Source organism: Zerene cesonia, chromosome 10 (genome assembly GCF_012273895.1).
Source record: "Zerene cesonia ecotype Mississippi chromosome 10, Zerene_cesonia_1.1, whole genome shotgun sequence".
In the NCBI taxonomy this organism is placed as follows: Eukaryota; Metazoa; Arthropoda; class Insecta; order Lepidoptera; family Pieridae; genus Zerene; species Zerene cesonia.
Window position 1 is genome coordinate 6111475 of NC_052111.1, and position 15773 is coordinate 6127247.

General features: G+C 38.7%; 1 protein-coding gene across 1 annotated transcript in view; it reads right to left on the minus strand.

Moving 5' to 3' along the window:
- The window catches only part of LOC119829579 (lysine-specific demethylase 6A), a 31839-nt gene that overhangs the window by 9618 nt on the left and 6448 nt on the right, over positions 1 to 15773 (minus strand). The window contains exons 5-7 of the mRNA XM_038352154.1: positions 3331 to 3638; positions 2210 to 2435; positions 677 to 934 (exon numbers count right to left, since the gene is read on the minus strand). Coding sequence (XP_038208082.1) covers positions 677 to 934; positions 2210 to 2435; positions 3331 to 3638 — 792 coding nt within the window. The remainder of the gene's footprint in view (positions 1 to 676; positions 935 to 2209; positions 2436 to 3330; positions 3639 to 15773) is intronic.

Below are 15773 nucleotides of genomic sequence, written 5' to 3' on the forward strand. Positions count from 1 at the left end.
ACTTCACAGAAATTCAGCTTGTTGGGACTTTATGTAACTTCACCCTCATTTTTTGGTCTAAATTGACCGGACTAATAGGTTAATAGCACGATTAAAAAATATTTCACGATACATTTTTTAAACGATGGTTAATTATGATGTCCTTATTCGTTTCGAGCTATTTATTTTTTGTTTTTTGGTATACCTCTCGTTTTTATATTAACTATGGACACGATAAAGAAATATACCTCGTATGAATTCAGTATAAGGAACAGGGAATGAATGGAAAAACAGTTAAAAGTAAAAAAAAGTTTAGTATAAAAAAAATCTCTTTTAAATCAAAAAGATTATTTTCCATTTTTTTAAGTGTACATTTTCGGGTATATCATCTTCATTGATAAAAAACAATAATCCAAAAAATCACTTAACGTAACCAACTCTTTTAGAAATTAAAAACTTTTCAACGGATTTTAAACGCGATTTATTCATTATATTATTAACCCGACGTTTCGAACACTTTACAGCGAGCGTGGTCACGGGGAGACGTTTAAAATCCGTTGAAAAGTTTTTAATTTCGAAATGTATAATACTCGCGTGAAACCAAACACAAGAAAGTAACCAACTCTGTCATTCTCTCTATATTACACCTACAAAATTCATTAAGACCATCGCATTCAACCCACCACCGTATACTCACTTGCCGGTAACGGAGGGCATCGGCGCGTGTGCCAAATGCGCCCTCAGAAACGCGAGTCGCTGCCGCAGCGCCGTATTCGACGCGGTGGCTGCGGCGCCCCCGTTGTTGTAGCAAGCGAACGCGTCGCGCGGCATCTGGCAGCTCTCGTACAGGCTGCCGAGGTTCGTCCACGCGGCCGAGTGGCCCTTGTCCAGCTGTACCGCGCATATGTACGCTTGCAGCGCGTCCATCGGTTGGTTCTGCTGCTGGTACAGTACGCTACGAGAGGAGAGGACAGTTAAATGATAAAGACAATTGTATCATGTGTACGCTTGGAACGCAGTTGCTGTGATAGCACTTTGTAAGAGAAGTGGATAAGGTTAGCGTTCACTGCTTGAGTCGAAGTGGGACTGAGCGGGCGCGTGGATGAGTCCATTGTAATGCATTTAAGAGAAGAAAACAATATGTACAAACCTAACATCATCAAAGAAGGCTCTACTACCATAGAGACTAGAAAATACAATTGGACGATTTAAATATGCCAAGACTATAAGCTAAAATAGAAATGAACTAGTTCTCGGTCTGTTTTCCAGCCGATATTAATGCTGTTACGTAATACCATTGACAGAAACATTTGAAACGCTTGTAATAAAAGTTCAATGCCTGTTTTCTTGTCTCACGACTTCCATAAAGACTTCTATTCTTACCATATATCCTAGGCTACGTTTTTCCTCTTGCCTTCTGAACCGGCCAGAGATCGTGAGAACGCTACAAAACGATTCGATGTCAATATCCTACTGTGGTCGCGAATACATACATCATCAATGTCCGTGCCTAATTATTTTTAAACATTCAAATTAATTCGTGGGAATACTGATGTGAAACACCTGAATATATTCCAGTTCTGTGATAAAAAATAAATTCGAAACGTCTTCGTTGTCTTCTACGCTACACAGCTTATTAGGCAGTATAAGATTTTATATGAGTGTTTAATTTAAATGTTATAAATATACATGTGTATTTGGCGGCGAGGTAATTAATCTCTCAACGTCATAGCTATAATATAATTATGCAAATAATAGCATGGTCGTTTTGAACCAAAACAAATTTTTACTCTGCCCGAGTAAAATACTTCGACAACGCTAATTAATCCTGTTTTTTTTGTCGATTTATTGGTCAATTACTTAAGCTAATTGAAATTACTAGGTTTTGTTAGCACACAACAAATATATGACAAACATATCTTCAATAAAGCTTATGAGACATGACAAAGATATTCCTTTTATTCTTTGATGAATTCGAACTTCCTTTTTAAGCGACATTTAACGAATTAATCATTATTATTCTTCTCATGCCATCTGTATATAATTAAAATGTCTCCATTCTATACTGACTAGAGCTAACGCAAGCGATCTTTATTCGTATTGACGAACTGACTTGGAAAATAGCCCTAACAACAAAGCTCAATTTACCACGTATCCTTGAAGTTGATTTGTAAAAATAAAAAAAAAATACATATTTGTTCTAAATAAATGTTATATCTAAAGCACTCACCCAATAGAGCACCACGTATCAGCGTTTCCCTCGGACTTCTCCACCGAGTTCCTATACGCTATGAACGCGTCATGGACTTTGCCCTGCGCCGCGAAGCATCTCCCCAAGAGATACAACCCGGCCCCGGACTCGGGTTCAGCCGCCACTGCCCTCTGCAGACACCAGATAGCCGCTCGAGCACGGGCAGCCGGCTCGTCGAGGGAGGCACAACGGTGATACAACCATCCTGGAGAAACATTATTATAAAATTCTCTTAAAATTTTACATAATATAAGCATTTCTATAATTTCTACTCTGTATTTGATATGTGATGACGGTAACAATGTCAGCTAAGTTTCTATTATAAATACCCTCCAAAATATGCTAATCCCTTTTTCTTCTTTTATAAATAAACTACGAAAAATTTAACTGTCCTATCTTTCCTTATACCTAAGGTCACCAAATACAAATTATAATCTGAAACACAGGGTCAACGCGAAAGCAAAATACATATTTATTTATTACTCTCTCTCGTACCTCAGCATTTTTTGGTCAAAGTCAAACCAAAGTTAAAAAAAATAATAGCACGTGTTTTTCAATAACATAAATTAAAAATAGTTATACTGTAAAGAAACGAAAAGGTAACAAATTGAAACATTATCTGCCATCAACCCCTTATAAAACACGCACATTTCTGTACCCACGACATAACTGGATATTGTTTTTATTGTTATTTAATATCGATAATTGAAGCTTTAAAGAAATGTCAAGTTATAATGACCTAGAAATATTCGGAAATCAGGCTCATGCTATGAACATTCTCTACAAGGTAAACCAGTTCGCATGTACAATACTCCATACAATTATGTATGTTGAATAACATTAAGCCATAACCGGTAAGCATCCCTGTGCACGGAAGCACGACGAGGGTAATGTTTGTTTATACTTTATAGGACTCGTTATGACGAATGTAACTACATTTCATACACTTCAATGCTGAGCAACTGGTTCATGTAACCCCAACATTTTCCCACGCCAAGATTCTCGCAATCTGACATTTTTAAACATAATAGGCGGTGTACACATGGAATGTTATGTTATAACATCCGTTTCTATTGCCAAGTTTAACGGTAACATCTTACCTAGTTGACGACAGACGTCCGCTTTCAGGGTAGATGATAATTGAGGCTCCTTTAGAAGTCGTTGATAGGCATCTCTTGCGGCTTTCTTGAGACCCCTGGCTTCCAGCAAATGAGCAGCGTGGAAGCTCAGCTCGAGTCTGGTAAAGGTCGCGTCTTGATGCGGAGAGAGTCTTGCTCTTCTGAAGTGGACCGCGGCTGCGCCCCAGTGTCTTCGCGCCTTGAACATAAGCGCCAAGCGGAGATGCGCATCCGCCGCCCGTGTGAATCCCGGCGACACGTAGAGCGCCATTTGAAGAGCCTTCGTCGCCCTAGTAGGAAAAACCCACCACCCTTTGTAAACATACCACAAGACCATCTACTAGATCTATAGCAGTCGAGCAGATTACTATAACAATTCTGGTTTCATTTCCTAAGTAGTGGTTTATTTGAAAACTTATTAAAGAGCATTGTACAATTTGTACACATCAATGAATACATCAATTAAAATGAGGCTCAAGGAGAGAAAGATAAATGAACGTTGACCCACAAATATCTACTAGGTCGAGGTTACGTTCGAATAAACAAATAAATGAGTAAAACGCAAAGAATAATAATTAAACAATGTAGTGATTGTTAAAAGAAGTGTCTCGTTTACAAATATTTACTCTTTATGCGTGACGCTTGTAATGGTTAGATAGTTGCCTGAGATAACAATGCAAATACGTAAAAAAATTCGAAAGCCGAGGGTAATGTCTTTGTAGCTGTCTGCTCTTGAATGTCCTTGAAGCTCAGGCAGTTATTAGTACATTGCTACCTAGAAAAAGCAATAATCATAAAAGCAAACGCAAAACCAATAAGAACCATAATATTATTGTACAACAATGCGGCAAAATGATCCTTAAACTTCTGGAACATTCAATGCATGATTTTTTGCGGTGTTCTTTACAAATGCGTTCCGAGCACGCATCGGCACGTTAATGGCGCAGTGTTTTTATAATTTAAGCTTAACTATACCAAAATCTACGTGCTATTTATTCTTCACAGAGATTGCCATACAGCCCATAACATTCAATGGAATTAAGTCATAGAATTTTTGTAAAGAAAAAGAGCTCAGGTAAAGTAACGGGGGGCTTTCAACTGTCGAACAAAAACGCGAGAAAAAAGTATGAAGAATCTAGTCAGCGCAGGAGTTTGTTACAAAAATTGACGTGTCCGTAACATCCGTGGACGTGGTTATTGAGGAGCGCATCACCGGAGCGTAACGTCACCGATGCGCCCGCGGGGTCGATGACCGTCTGAGGCTCGTTCGTGCAATCGATCGGACGATGCAACGCAACGTCTAGACAGCGATCGCGTTCCGAATCGGACGCATTCGGGTATAACTTTATTTAGATGACCTCGGCTGACATTTGCAAGTCGAAACAAAGGAGTGAGGCAGGTGGCGTCCTGTACACGATACCACGGACCAAATTAAATAGCGATTACATACGCACACATAGGAATGGACGAGAGCTTTCACCGACATCGCCCGCAGCAGCGTTCACGTACACTTAATGCCATCTAACATTATTTATTCACATGTATCGCTCTACTTGGCTCTACTAACAATTATTGTAATAATAATATATTATTTATTTCCCAAAGAAAATTGGTGAATATCACGCTATGTTAGGTACTTGTTCATTACATTATTTCTTCATACCAATTTCGTTATAAAAGAAGCCATACAATGATTACAAGGAAAGCTTACGTAATGTCAGAACTTTTTGAAACTTTTGTTTGTTGTCTCACCAAAATAAGGTTGTACGTCATATTTTAACCTTAATCTCTAAGAAAACAATATTTCTCATTAAAAAATCACCATGGGCATTTACTGGTTGTATCCCAACAATGCTATTTGGATGGATAAGAACGGACTGTCTAAAAAGTGTAATTCAACCTCCCCTTACGAAGACCATTGTATACTTCAAACTCGACAGGTTTGGAGCGAGGCGATCGCGTCAGAACATCAAAGGATGTTTTTGTGCTTCGATAGCATGACATTGTTCTTACACTCGTATGCCTTTCCATTAAGTACACTCATTACCCATCGGTAGACCATGTTTACTTTACACTTTATGCTCAATATTACGAGGTTCTACAGATAAGAATAACAAGAGAAGTCTGTATATACATAAAACCCTCACTCACGTATGTATTATATTCAAATAGATTCTAATACCAATAAATTCTATATCACAATTGATAACGCGACACGTGTAACTTTTTCGTTATAACAATAAATTTAAATTTCAGAATAAACGTATTTCGTTATCCTTGTTTTATTTTTATTCGATATTAAGGATGTTATTTGTATTACTTGATAGATTCTGTGAATTTATTTTGATGAGAAATTACCGTAAAGATTCATTATGTACTTAACCTCGAGCGAGGGCCTTAATCCGACCAGCTACCTGCCGGCAAAAACGAGGTATCAATGCGTTCAGGTAACGAAATTATTGTAATAAGATGGCAGGAGCGATTTAATACATGTATGCGTTTGAATTATATTTCATCTCGAGATTCACAATAGTGGAATATGCACCTGGCCTGCAGGGTCTCTTTGAAAGATTATTTATTTTTGATAGAGCATTTGATACGGACTACGGTTACCTGTTATTTACCTTTATGTATATAGATCTTTTTCTTATCATTCCCTCAGAATAACATAGAATGTGAGACAAATGTCAACAAAATTTTCCAGACGTAAAGATCGCCCACAAGAAAGAGTTGAAGCAAATAAACACGGAAGCTACTCGTTTTGCCAACATTGCAGCTGTACAGTTGGTACGCGAGAGGTGTTGCCGGGGAGGGAAACGTGGAGTGTGGGGGAGGAAGTACCACCGCTCGGCTCGGCCTGACCTACTTCTGCGCACTCGCGCGGCTCAAGGACGGATCGACCGCTATTTATAGAGTTCATTCGTCGTTCGCCACAGCATAACACTTTACATAACTGAAGCAAGCTGTCGTTAGGTGCGCCCCATGTGCTAGACCTCGCGATGTAGCTAGCGGCAATGAACGAAGCTTTCCCACGGGCCACGACGTCGTCAAGCAAAGGGGAATGTTAGTTAAGTGTAATAATAACCCACTTCCCCATTAACGCGAGGGCTTGAAACGAGATTGACCAGGTCACGAAAGAAAATCCGAGGTCAATGTTTTTATGCGAGCATTTGCTACACTTCTAAGATCTAGAACAAATAAATTTTATGCATGATTTTTCTTTTTTCAAGTTTTATGAGTAAATGTCACGCAAATCGAAAAACAAGGGTCATTAAACTCAAACTCGGGTAATTAACGATATAGATTTATTTGTCTATTATCATTGATTGATGCGAAGATTGTCGATGGAAGCAATCGTATACAGCAATATGATATTTCGGATGTTAGAGCCATAATTGGCAACCAATTTTCGAAACACACTCATAAATACGTTGCTGTACAATTAAAAACTAAAACGGAAGTGAAAAAGCATAGATGACATACACAGTTTAAAACCATTAATAAAGTAAATTGCTTGAGTAATGACGCTCAATATATACGTGACGCAATCACGCGATGCATTCAACATTACTGTACCTACAATTCACCTGACCACATTGCATCACGACCTTGGTACCACGGCAACTGAATGCAATGCGAACTGCATTTAAGTTTGCTTGTTATCTATCAAACTTTATTTAGAACTCACAATAAAAAACCTTCGCCCTATTTATGAATCAATAACCATATCTATACTGTTTAAGTGAGACGACATAACCTGTTCAATAGGATGATTAGAGAAACAAACAATTGACAATTCTTAAATTACCCAATTGAAATGGATGAATAAGAAATAGTTCTTAAAGTTTTATTGCGTAAACTTTTTATTTTTATTGCTGAACCAATTGACATAAAATTGAAAGAAAATAAACAAAGCTTTTATAACAGCATAATTTATTTTTACTGCGGAAAGAGCGAACAGCCAACAGTTGCCAATACAAAATAATTTTAGCTTAGCAGCATGACACATAAAAGTGAATGACACTGTATTGTAAATATCTTAAATAAAAATTGTCGCTCACAGAAGGTAAGAAGAAAATAACTGTTTTGTCCATTCAAAAAGGAAAAAACAAAGTTATGCATCTTAGAAACAGGAGCATATTCACATTCAACTAAATACAAAATCAATATTAATACTGGCACTAAAATCTATATATATAAAATTCTCGTGTCACAGTTTTCGTTGCCATACTCCTCCGAAACGGCTTAACCGATTCTTATGAAATTTTGTGTGCATATCGGGTATGTTTGAGAATCGGCTAACATCTATTTTTCATACCTCTAAATGATCAGAGTAAGGCAGAACAGCGTTTGCCGGGTGCAGCTAGTTTTACTATAAAATATAGTTACAATAATACAATACAAATGAAAATACAATTGCAAAACAAAGCCATTCCGATAAACACAAAAGCGAACCAATCGCCGTGGCAACATTTTGTTTATGTAAACATACTTGCGCCAACAATGCAAACAGGAATGAAAGTAAATTTAGTTAGCAACGCTTATATAGATCCTCGTACATATTTTGAATTGACCTCGAACCATTTTCGCAGTTGCAAATTGCAATTCAACATTTTCATTTTCACTTTTAGCCGCCACTGTGGATCGATAGCTGGATAATCCGATCGAACTGTGTCATGTCGTTGACATATTCCGTGTACATTGTACATAGTTGAGTCAAAAGCAGCGGCTCACATATATTGCACAAATTGATAATGAACGAGCGAGGGCTCATTTATCGCTGCCGTCATACAAGTTGACCTACTTTCGTGCGATTCGATAACTACCACTCATACGTACTCTAAGATATACTAGAGTTTCATATGCAATATCTATTTCGGATTATGAGCAGAGTATTTCTAACTTCATGGCTACAGTTGTTCCGCGCATATTTGCCGTGACCTGTATAAACGGAATCATGCTAAGTATTCTTACCATTTAAAAGCAATAAGTTTCTCTAAATAGGCTTTAGGTGGAAATGAACAATTTAAATTACCTCCGAAATAATTTTGATCTACAAAATTTAAAAGTTTTAAGCAAAATCTTTAGTTGGTACGTAAAATCAAGTCGAAATTAATATAAATCGACTTGAACGCAATAAACAAACTATACCAGAACATTAACAGGAGTGTCATATAAATCTGTCGAGGTGTTGTAATATAACGGACATAGAATAATACAGCGTTAAGTTATTGAATCGAAAGGCAGTTGTTTGCATTAAAGTAAGGAAACATTAGATACAAGCCGGTTATTCCGCTTGGAGTGACCGGGAACGTAGAGGCCATCCTTACGGTACTTCAGGCTTCTAGTTTGCAGAGGTTACATTGTGATAAGTTATAAATTAATTTGGCTTGAGTATGTATCAATTTAACATTATTCTTTCTGCAAAGCGTTATAAATTTAATTTTGTTCAAATGGAATATCGTCGTTATTTAAATAGGTATAGGAAATCACACATGTGCACAAAACACGCACAAATAAGACATATAGAAGGCAATGTATAGACACTGCGAGGCCGTGCAATGAGGAAGTGAGCTCAGTACAGCTGCATTCTGAACCAGTACTAGAAATGCACGCCCGATGCGCTAATAAAAAACTCCGAGTTCAACAAATACAAGCTTCATCAGACTGGTTTCTAGAACTGTTTTATAAATGTTTAAAAACAACAGATTATCACATACGCCCGCCTCGTATTATGGGAACGAGTTTTTATGTGGTCGTTAAATAAACATTATAATTCTTGTTTCTTCCTCAGTTTAGATAACGTCCAAATATTATGTTGAGCTTTGAATATCGAACATGTTGTTAAAATCGTTCACAGAATTATGCAAAACGATGCTCCCCTAACATAAAAAGAGCTCAACCTTCAACGCTATTATTACATTACAAAATAGAGTGCCCTTGACGACTTCCCTGCAACTCGCGGTACACAAGTGTCCTAACAAGTCCAATACTTATTTACATGCATGAAATTAAAAACTATGCCCCATCCCCAACGTTGCGATTTAGAAGGGTTGAACCCTTTGTGAAAATTTAGAAGGCATCAACGTCGGAGATTGTTCGGTATACAATAGAGTCCGTATTTGGCGATTCTGCGTACGGGGTATGGTGTACCGTGGGATGCGGGGAGAGGTTGCCGTTCAATAGTGACGTAAGTTCACCGTGTCGCAAGAAGCGACTCAGTCGAAACGGAGCCCTTCCAATGCTCCCTTTTTGTGGTCACCGGCCGCTTTCTAATGCCTATTGTACAAGTTTACATGCTAGCTAAATAAGTAAGAATCAACATCCGTGAGAACAGCTTTCTTGTATCATAATTATGTATGAAGGATCTCGTTGGATTGTTAACTATGCTCCATTACTAATTTGTATACATTTCTGTTTCATAACTTAAAATTCAAACCTATTTTAGTTTCGTATAGTTTAAAGTTTAAATGGACGTCTAGTATATACGGCAGTACAGTCACAGTTTTATCGCGTTATCTGTATTATTTCACTGTACGTAACATGCGATGTGTTTACTTACGCAATTTGTGTTATCTACAATTTATTTCGCGCACAATGTAGATAACTAAATTCTCACCTACGCAAATCGTGTCCGGCGAACTTGTTTGTTATCACAATCACTTTTGATAGTGAGCATTTTAGTTATGTTCAAATAAAGGAAAACGTTCCTAACATAATCAAATAAAATCCGTTTCTAAGCAGATTTTAAAATTTTATTTGCGTTATTGTAACGTTTGTATTTGACTGGAATTTAGATTTTACAAATTCACAAAATATTTAGCCGAGACCTTGCAACGTAATCACAAGATTTAGTTTATGTTGAATGTCGAGTGCCATTGACCTGAGTCACGGATTTATTCATATCATCACATTCCAATCAATAATCATTTATTGTAAGTATATATAGCAATAAAGAAAATATTGATTCTTAAATTCTATTTGCGCCGACAAAGACCGCTCAAAAGTTGGCAACTAATTAACAGCTTAAATGAATGCACGTATTAATTTAAACTGCTCAAATAGCATTGTATATATGTATCGTATATATTTTCGACTTATAAAATCTAGAACCGAAGAGTACTTGAATGCAATTTCCATATCTGCTTGCGTTCGTTCTTGCTTTGTCCCGCTCATTTGTTCTAATTAATAATGAGGAAGTCAAATATTGGTTATAGAATATAGACTGCGACCTTGTACCATGACGTCGCGCGACCCAGTGACGCGGTAGGTATGTGACGCGCCGATTTTTTCGCGGAAATTCCAGTGCGGCCAACGCTCGCAGATCGAGTAGAGATCCAATGTTCATTTGCACCCACTCGCAGACATAAGGCTGATGTTAAATCACTAACAAACAATTTCTCCGCGATGTCTGGGCTTATTTTAAACAAAAACCGATAAACTACAAAGAAGTATGTGTTTATATTTAGATGTGAAATATAAGAGTTGCATTGAATATTATTATCATTAGAAACTTATATTGAAAACCTCTAAAGTTTTCAAAGAAACATTATACGGAAATGATATGGGCGTAACGTACAAAGTACTGTAGTTATGATAAAAACTAGGGCAAGCTGCTTGACACAGTTCATGTCATTCGTGGGTGGCGAGCCCTACAGATGTAGGCGGTGTATGACGCAACCTAAACAAAGCTGAAGGGCGCAATTGCCATAACTTTATTTCGCAACTCATACAAAATAAGAACTCGGTAAATAGGTAAGATATTGAAATCAATCCTATGTCATATACTTTTGAACTTTCATGTTTCAGGAAGTGTGTTTAACATGCTAAAGAGGTCATTGGCAGAGAAGAGACGCTTGCAGTGAATGCATCGAGCGAGTTCCGGTGCACTACGAAGCAGGTATAAATAGCGATCCGTTAGTGTCGACGACCGCGCGCAGTCACCATCGTACTAGCCATGCTGTACTTAGATCCTGAATCCTGACCTAGATACAAAACATAATGCTACATCGAGTAATTTTATGTCGATTTATTCTCCGTGTTGTGAGGGCGTCGCGTCTAGACGACCGAAAAGCGTCGAAGGGCGAAATGTGATGTGGCGAGGGGAGCGGCGGGGTTAGCTAATAACGTGTACCCTTAGCGGGCGAGTTGGTAGAGGACGAGAGTGCGCGCGCGGCCCCTCTCTAACGCGCTTCTATATGCGTAAAAGGGCCGATGCGTACGTGACGCGGAGCACGCAGTGAGGGGGGCAGGGGAAATGGGCTCCGCCCGTACATCTTCCGTAGATGCATAGATGCACTATTTAACTAGGGTCGGAGACCGCCGCCGAACACAAGCTACATACGATAGGTAGGTTGTGTACAAACATTGCGCTGGAAATCTTTACCAACTATGCCGAAACGTACTCAACGGATTCCGGTTTAACGACTATTGGTATTACTGAATAACTGGCACGAATACATCGCATATTTAACTATTTGTTACGGTATAATGTCAACATGTATTTATTGAAATAACGTTGAAAGCAACATGACAACACACTTGAATATAAAATAGACTATTTATCATTACCTAACAAAACTCATGTAACGAAAAACACTCGTACAGTATTATTACAGATATGAATTATGTCGATATTCTAGAACGAGCATTAAAATATTGAACAGCGTTAAAAGGAGCAAGGTCGGATGCGTTGCGTTGCACGATACATCTGTGAGTCGATCGCACGAACACATTATGCGCGCGGCACGCGTCGGACGCTTCGTAAATAACCGGCCCTCATAAAACTTGCCATTTATGAAAACTACAGGACATCTTCGGGGCTTTGACACGGCCAAGGGTGAAATATGATGTCAAAGACATCGCTTCTGAGTCAACATAAAATTGCACCGACTATTGCTTTGTGTAGCCTTATATCTCAATTATATTTAAATATTTAAAGTAGAACATTTTCTACAAGCAGTGTGCAATCTTAAAAAATAATAATCTTAGTTAAGCTAAAAATATATATCTAGCAACTCGATAAACGTGAATTATAATCTGATATCGACATTTATATCAGCCACTTCTAATATTATGTAAATAGATATTTTAGACATGAATCATCGTCTTTAACAAAGAATCGTTTACATTTACATCTTTACTTCATGGAGTATGCGTTACAAATAGTATTATAAGCGAAACACGATCAAACAAATGAAGTATAAATAAAAGCGTATTGTATGTACAGCTGCATTAAGGACTGACTATACAGGTTGAGTTAATTCTTGTTCACGATTTCGTAGAAATACGTAACTACCTGTTCTAATTGCCACGGGGCCCGTATGGAACAATAAGGAACAATACTCTCTTGCTTCGCTTTGTGTCGCGTTTATTTGAAGCTCTTCAACACGAATTTTTTTACATGCGGATTGGTGATGCGGATAAAAATGCTATTAAGTAAAATGGTCCTCAGAAATAAATTTCAAGAAAAAGAAAGCATATAAGTAATACGGGATGTATTATTTGATTTGGCCACTACGAAGTACAGTAAGACAATTGATACTACAATACTATCGAGTTGTAAAGTATATATGCAATTACTACAAGCGATAAGCCATGCCTGATAAACTGTTACTACGTGCTAAACGTACTGAAGGCTCTCCACTATGTCATACGATTACGCAATCAAATAGTTACCTATACAATACAATGTATTCACGGAATTTTCGATTACTGAAATTGGATAAAATACGTCAAACATTTGTTCTAATGATAAAAGCAACATGTCACTCCACTAGATACTTCTGAATAGAATTCATGAACTAGTTACCATAGTATTGAAAGGAATCAAAATTTCCCACCCATATAACAAGAGACCCTATATACAAGCTTGCTGATGATAACGAGTTATTGAGCACTGTGCGTCTGTTAGTTCTTGGGCAAGTTTCACATGCAGATGCCGTGAGCTTAGTGCATAGTTAAGTGTGGTAGAACAAAGGTTAGCAAGACGCAGCTGATGCGACGACAGGTGTGACAGCAGCCGGCCCACACCTGCTTCGCACGCGCCACCGCAAGCTGCTATAGATTACTTATTACTTAGCATTTCATTTCTATCGTACGAATACCTCAACTTGGCAGCTGGGTTTGTTAAAGAATGAGCGAAGGTATTGCATAATGCAAAAAAGTTCAAGCCATATGTTCCTGGCAAAAACACATTCAACCTCATTCATATACGTGCTCAAGCAATGAAAAAATATTGTCAAGATGCAAGATTTACAGTATTCTTAGAACGAAATGTATTAATGAGCAAAAAAGTTTCGAGTTCGACGACTTTTTAAACGTTTACAGTGTACAGTGACTTCCAAGAACGTCCCAACTTATAAGAAACTAGACATAGACTACGCTAATCTGCAATCTAAAAGAATTGTCAAGCGCTCGTCCTATGAATTCTTAGAATTTAAGAAACAAATAAGCCTGCAATTACGTGATTTTATCCACATTTATTTTTTTACTCATTCCCATAAATGATGAAAAATATGCGGCTCGAATAATAATGTAACCGTAAAATCCTTCAAAAACAGTCCGCTTCGATTTGTAACTCGACTGGAACATTCGTAATATCATCACTGCCAGATATATGAATTTATGAATGACAATGGAACAACGTGAATAATTTCAATACAAATCACGGTGAAATCGGGAATATTATTCGCTTTTTGTGTTGACGTAAACATAGCTATAGCAAAGGGACTAGAAACGTAGTCTGTTATAAATTACGCAAGTCTATTCTCTGGGATCCATAAGATACCGTTAGCCATGGCGGATAGCGGTGATAATGCCCGGACCGGTTGGCGATAGCAATTGGATGGTAAACTGATCATAGAACGTAAGGTGAAACTGTTTGACGTAGCATTTGAAATACTTACAGAAAAAAAACCGCCTATACCTGTGGCTATTCTGAGGTCAAATTACTATCAAGTTCCCGACACCGAACATTATGCAAATCAATCTAATAAATATTCTGACAACGGATCCGTTTATTCATCGAATTTAGGAATCTGTCCGTCTGACACTATTTATTTGGAACCATGGAAATACTTGTCAATGCGATTGTGTCAAGTTAGTATCGTGGTTTTCCCGGTTGTGATACAATGTATTGTTTAATCGTTCTCATTGAATTTCCGAGCATATCGCAGAAGCCGCACTACCGGTCTCACTGAACCAATGACGCGCGGACAAAATTGCGCGAAACTACCGGCTGTATGGCAACATGACTCACTTTCCTGTGACTATACGTAATTATTACGATACGCTCTTCGCGTGAATCAAGACGCTGAGATACCGACGACGTGAATGGCTAAATCTGTAGTAAAATATACTTAAACGCTTTCCATACTTTCTATTTGAAAGGGCCGGAAAGAAACATACCTGACGAATGACAATAGAACGGATGTGGGTACCGACCACATTTTTTGTTTGTTCGTTTATAATATGGGTGATTACGTACATATGTTAACTTTAAATAAGAAGCAAAGTTACAGATCAAATACAACAATTATATTGTTAATGCTGTTTGGTAAATAAATTAGAACAATAATACCATCTTGATCTCAATATCAGCTGGAAGAAATGAGTTGCATTGTTTACATTGACATTTACCCAATTGATCAATGGGAATTAGACTGACTTACAAAGAGTGTTTCATAATAAGGGCCGGCAGCGGCTAGGCGAAGGGAGCGGCACGACATCGCGTGCAGCACTGTTGCGGCCACACACCATCGACCTACATTTTATGCAACGTCAAGCTCATTATCCGCTTGCACATTCATCACTTTTTGTCGTCATTTTGCGAACTTGCAAGCCGTGTAGATAAGCGATTGGGGGAGGATCCCTCGGCTACCTGCGAAAAGATACTACAAAAAATGCACTAAGCATGCACACAAACAAAAACGCGATCTCCCGACGGGACCAGCTTCGGAGCCGTCGACGTAGGTGTCTGGATTTTGGAAAACAAAACAAAATAGAAAGAGTCGCGCACGAAAGCGACGCAGGGTATACGGGCGGCAGGTTGTGAGAGAGAGATGCAGCACAAGGGCCGACGTAAACAAACCGCGATCGGGAGCTTCGACCGCACTCACCATTTCGGGGATCCTCGGATCCGGAGCAGATGCGGTCGCCGTGACCCGCGTAGTGAAGAGAAGGGGCGATGTCACAGGTATCAGCACAAGCACAGTCACACAGGATGGTTCAGAGCAGGCATTCGATTCATAAAACTATCGAAACACGACACGTCCCGTCCTACACTACGTTCGCGGCCCGCGCCGGTGCACTTTACGTCACCGCATCCCGCTCCCGACTGGCAGTACGCGGCGCGAGCGAGCGACGACCTCGCGCTGCAACGTGCACCGCCCCGCGCCGCCGCCGCGCCCTACCGCGCCCGCCCT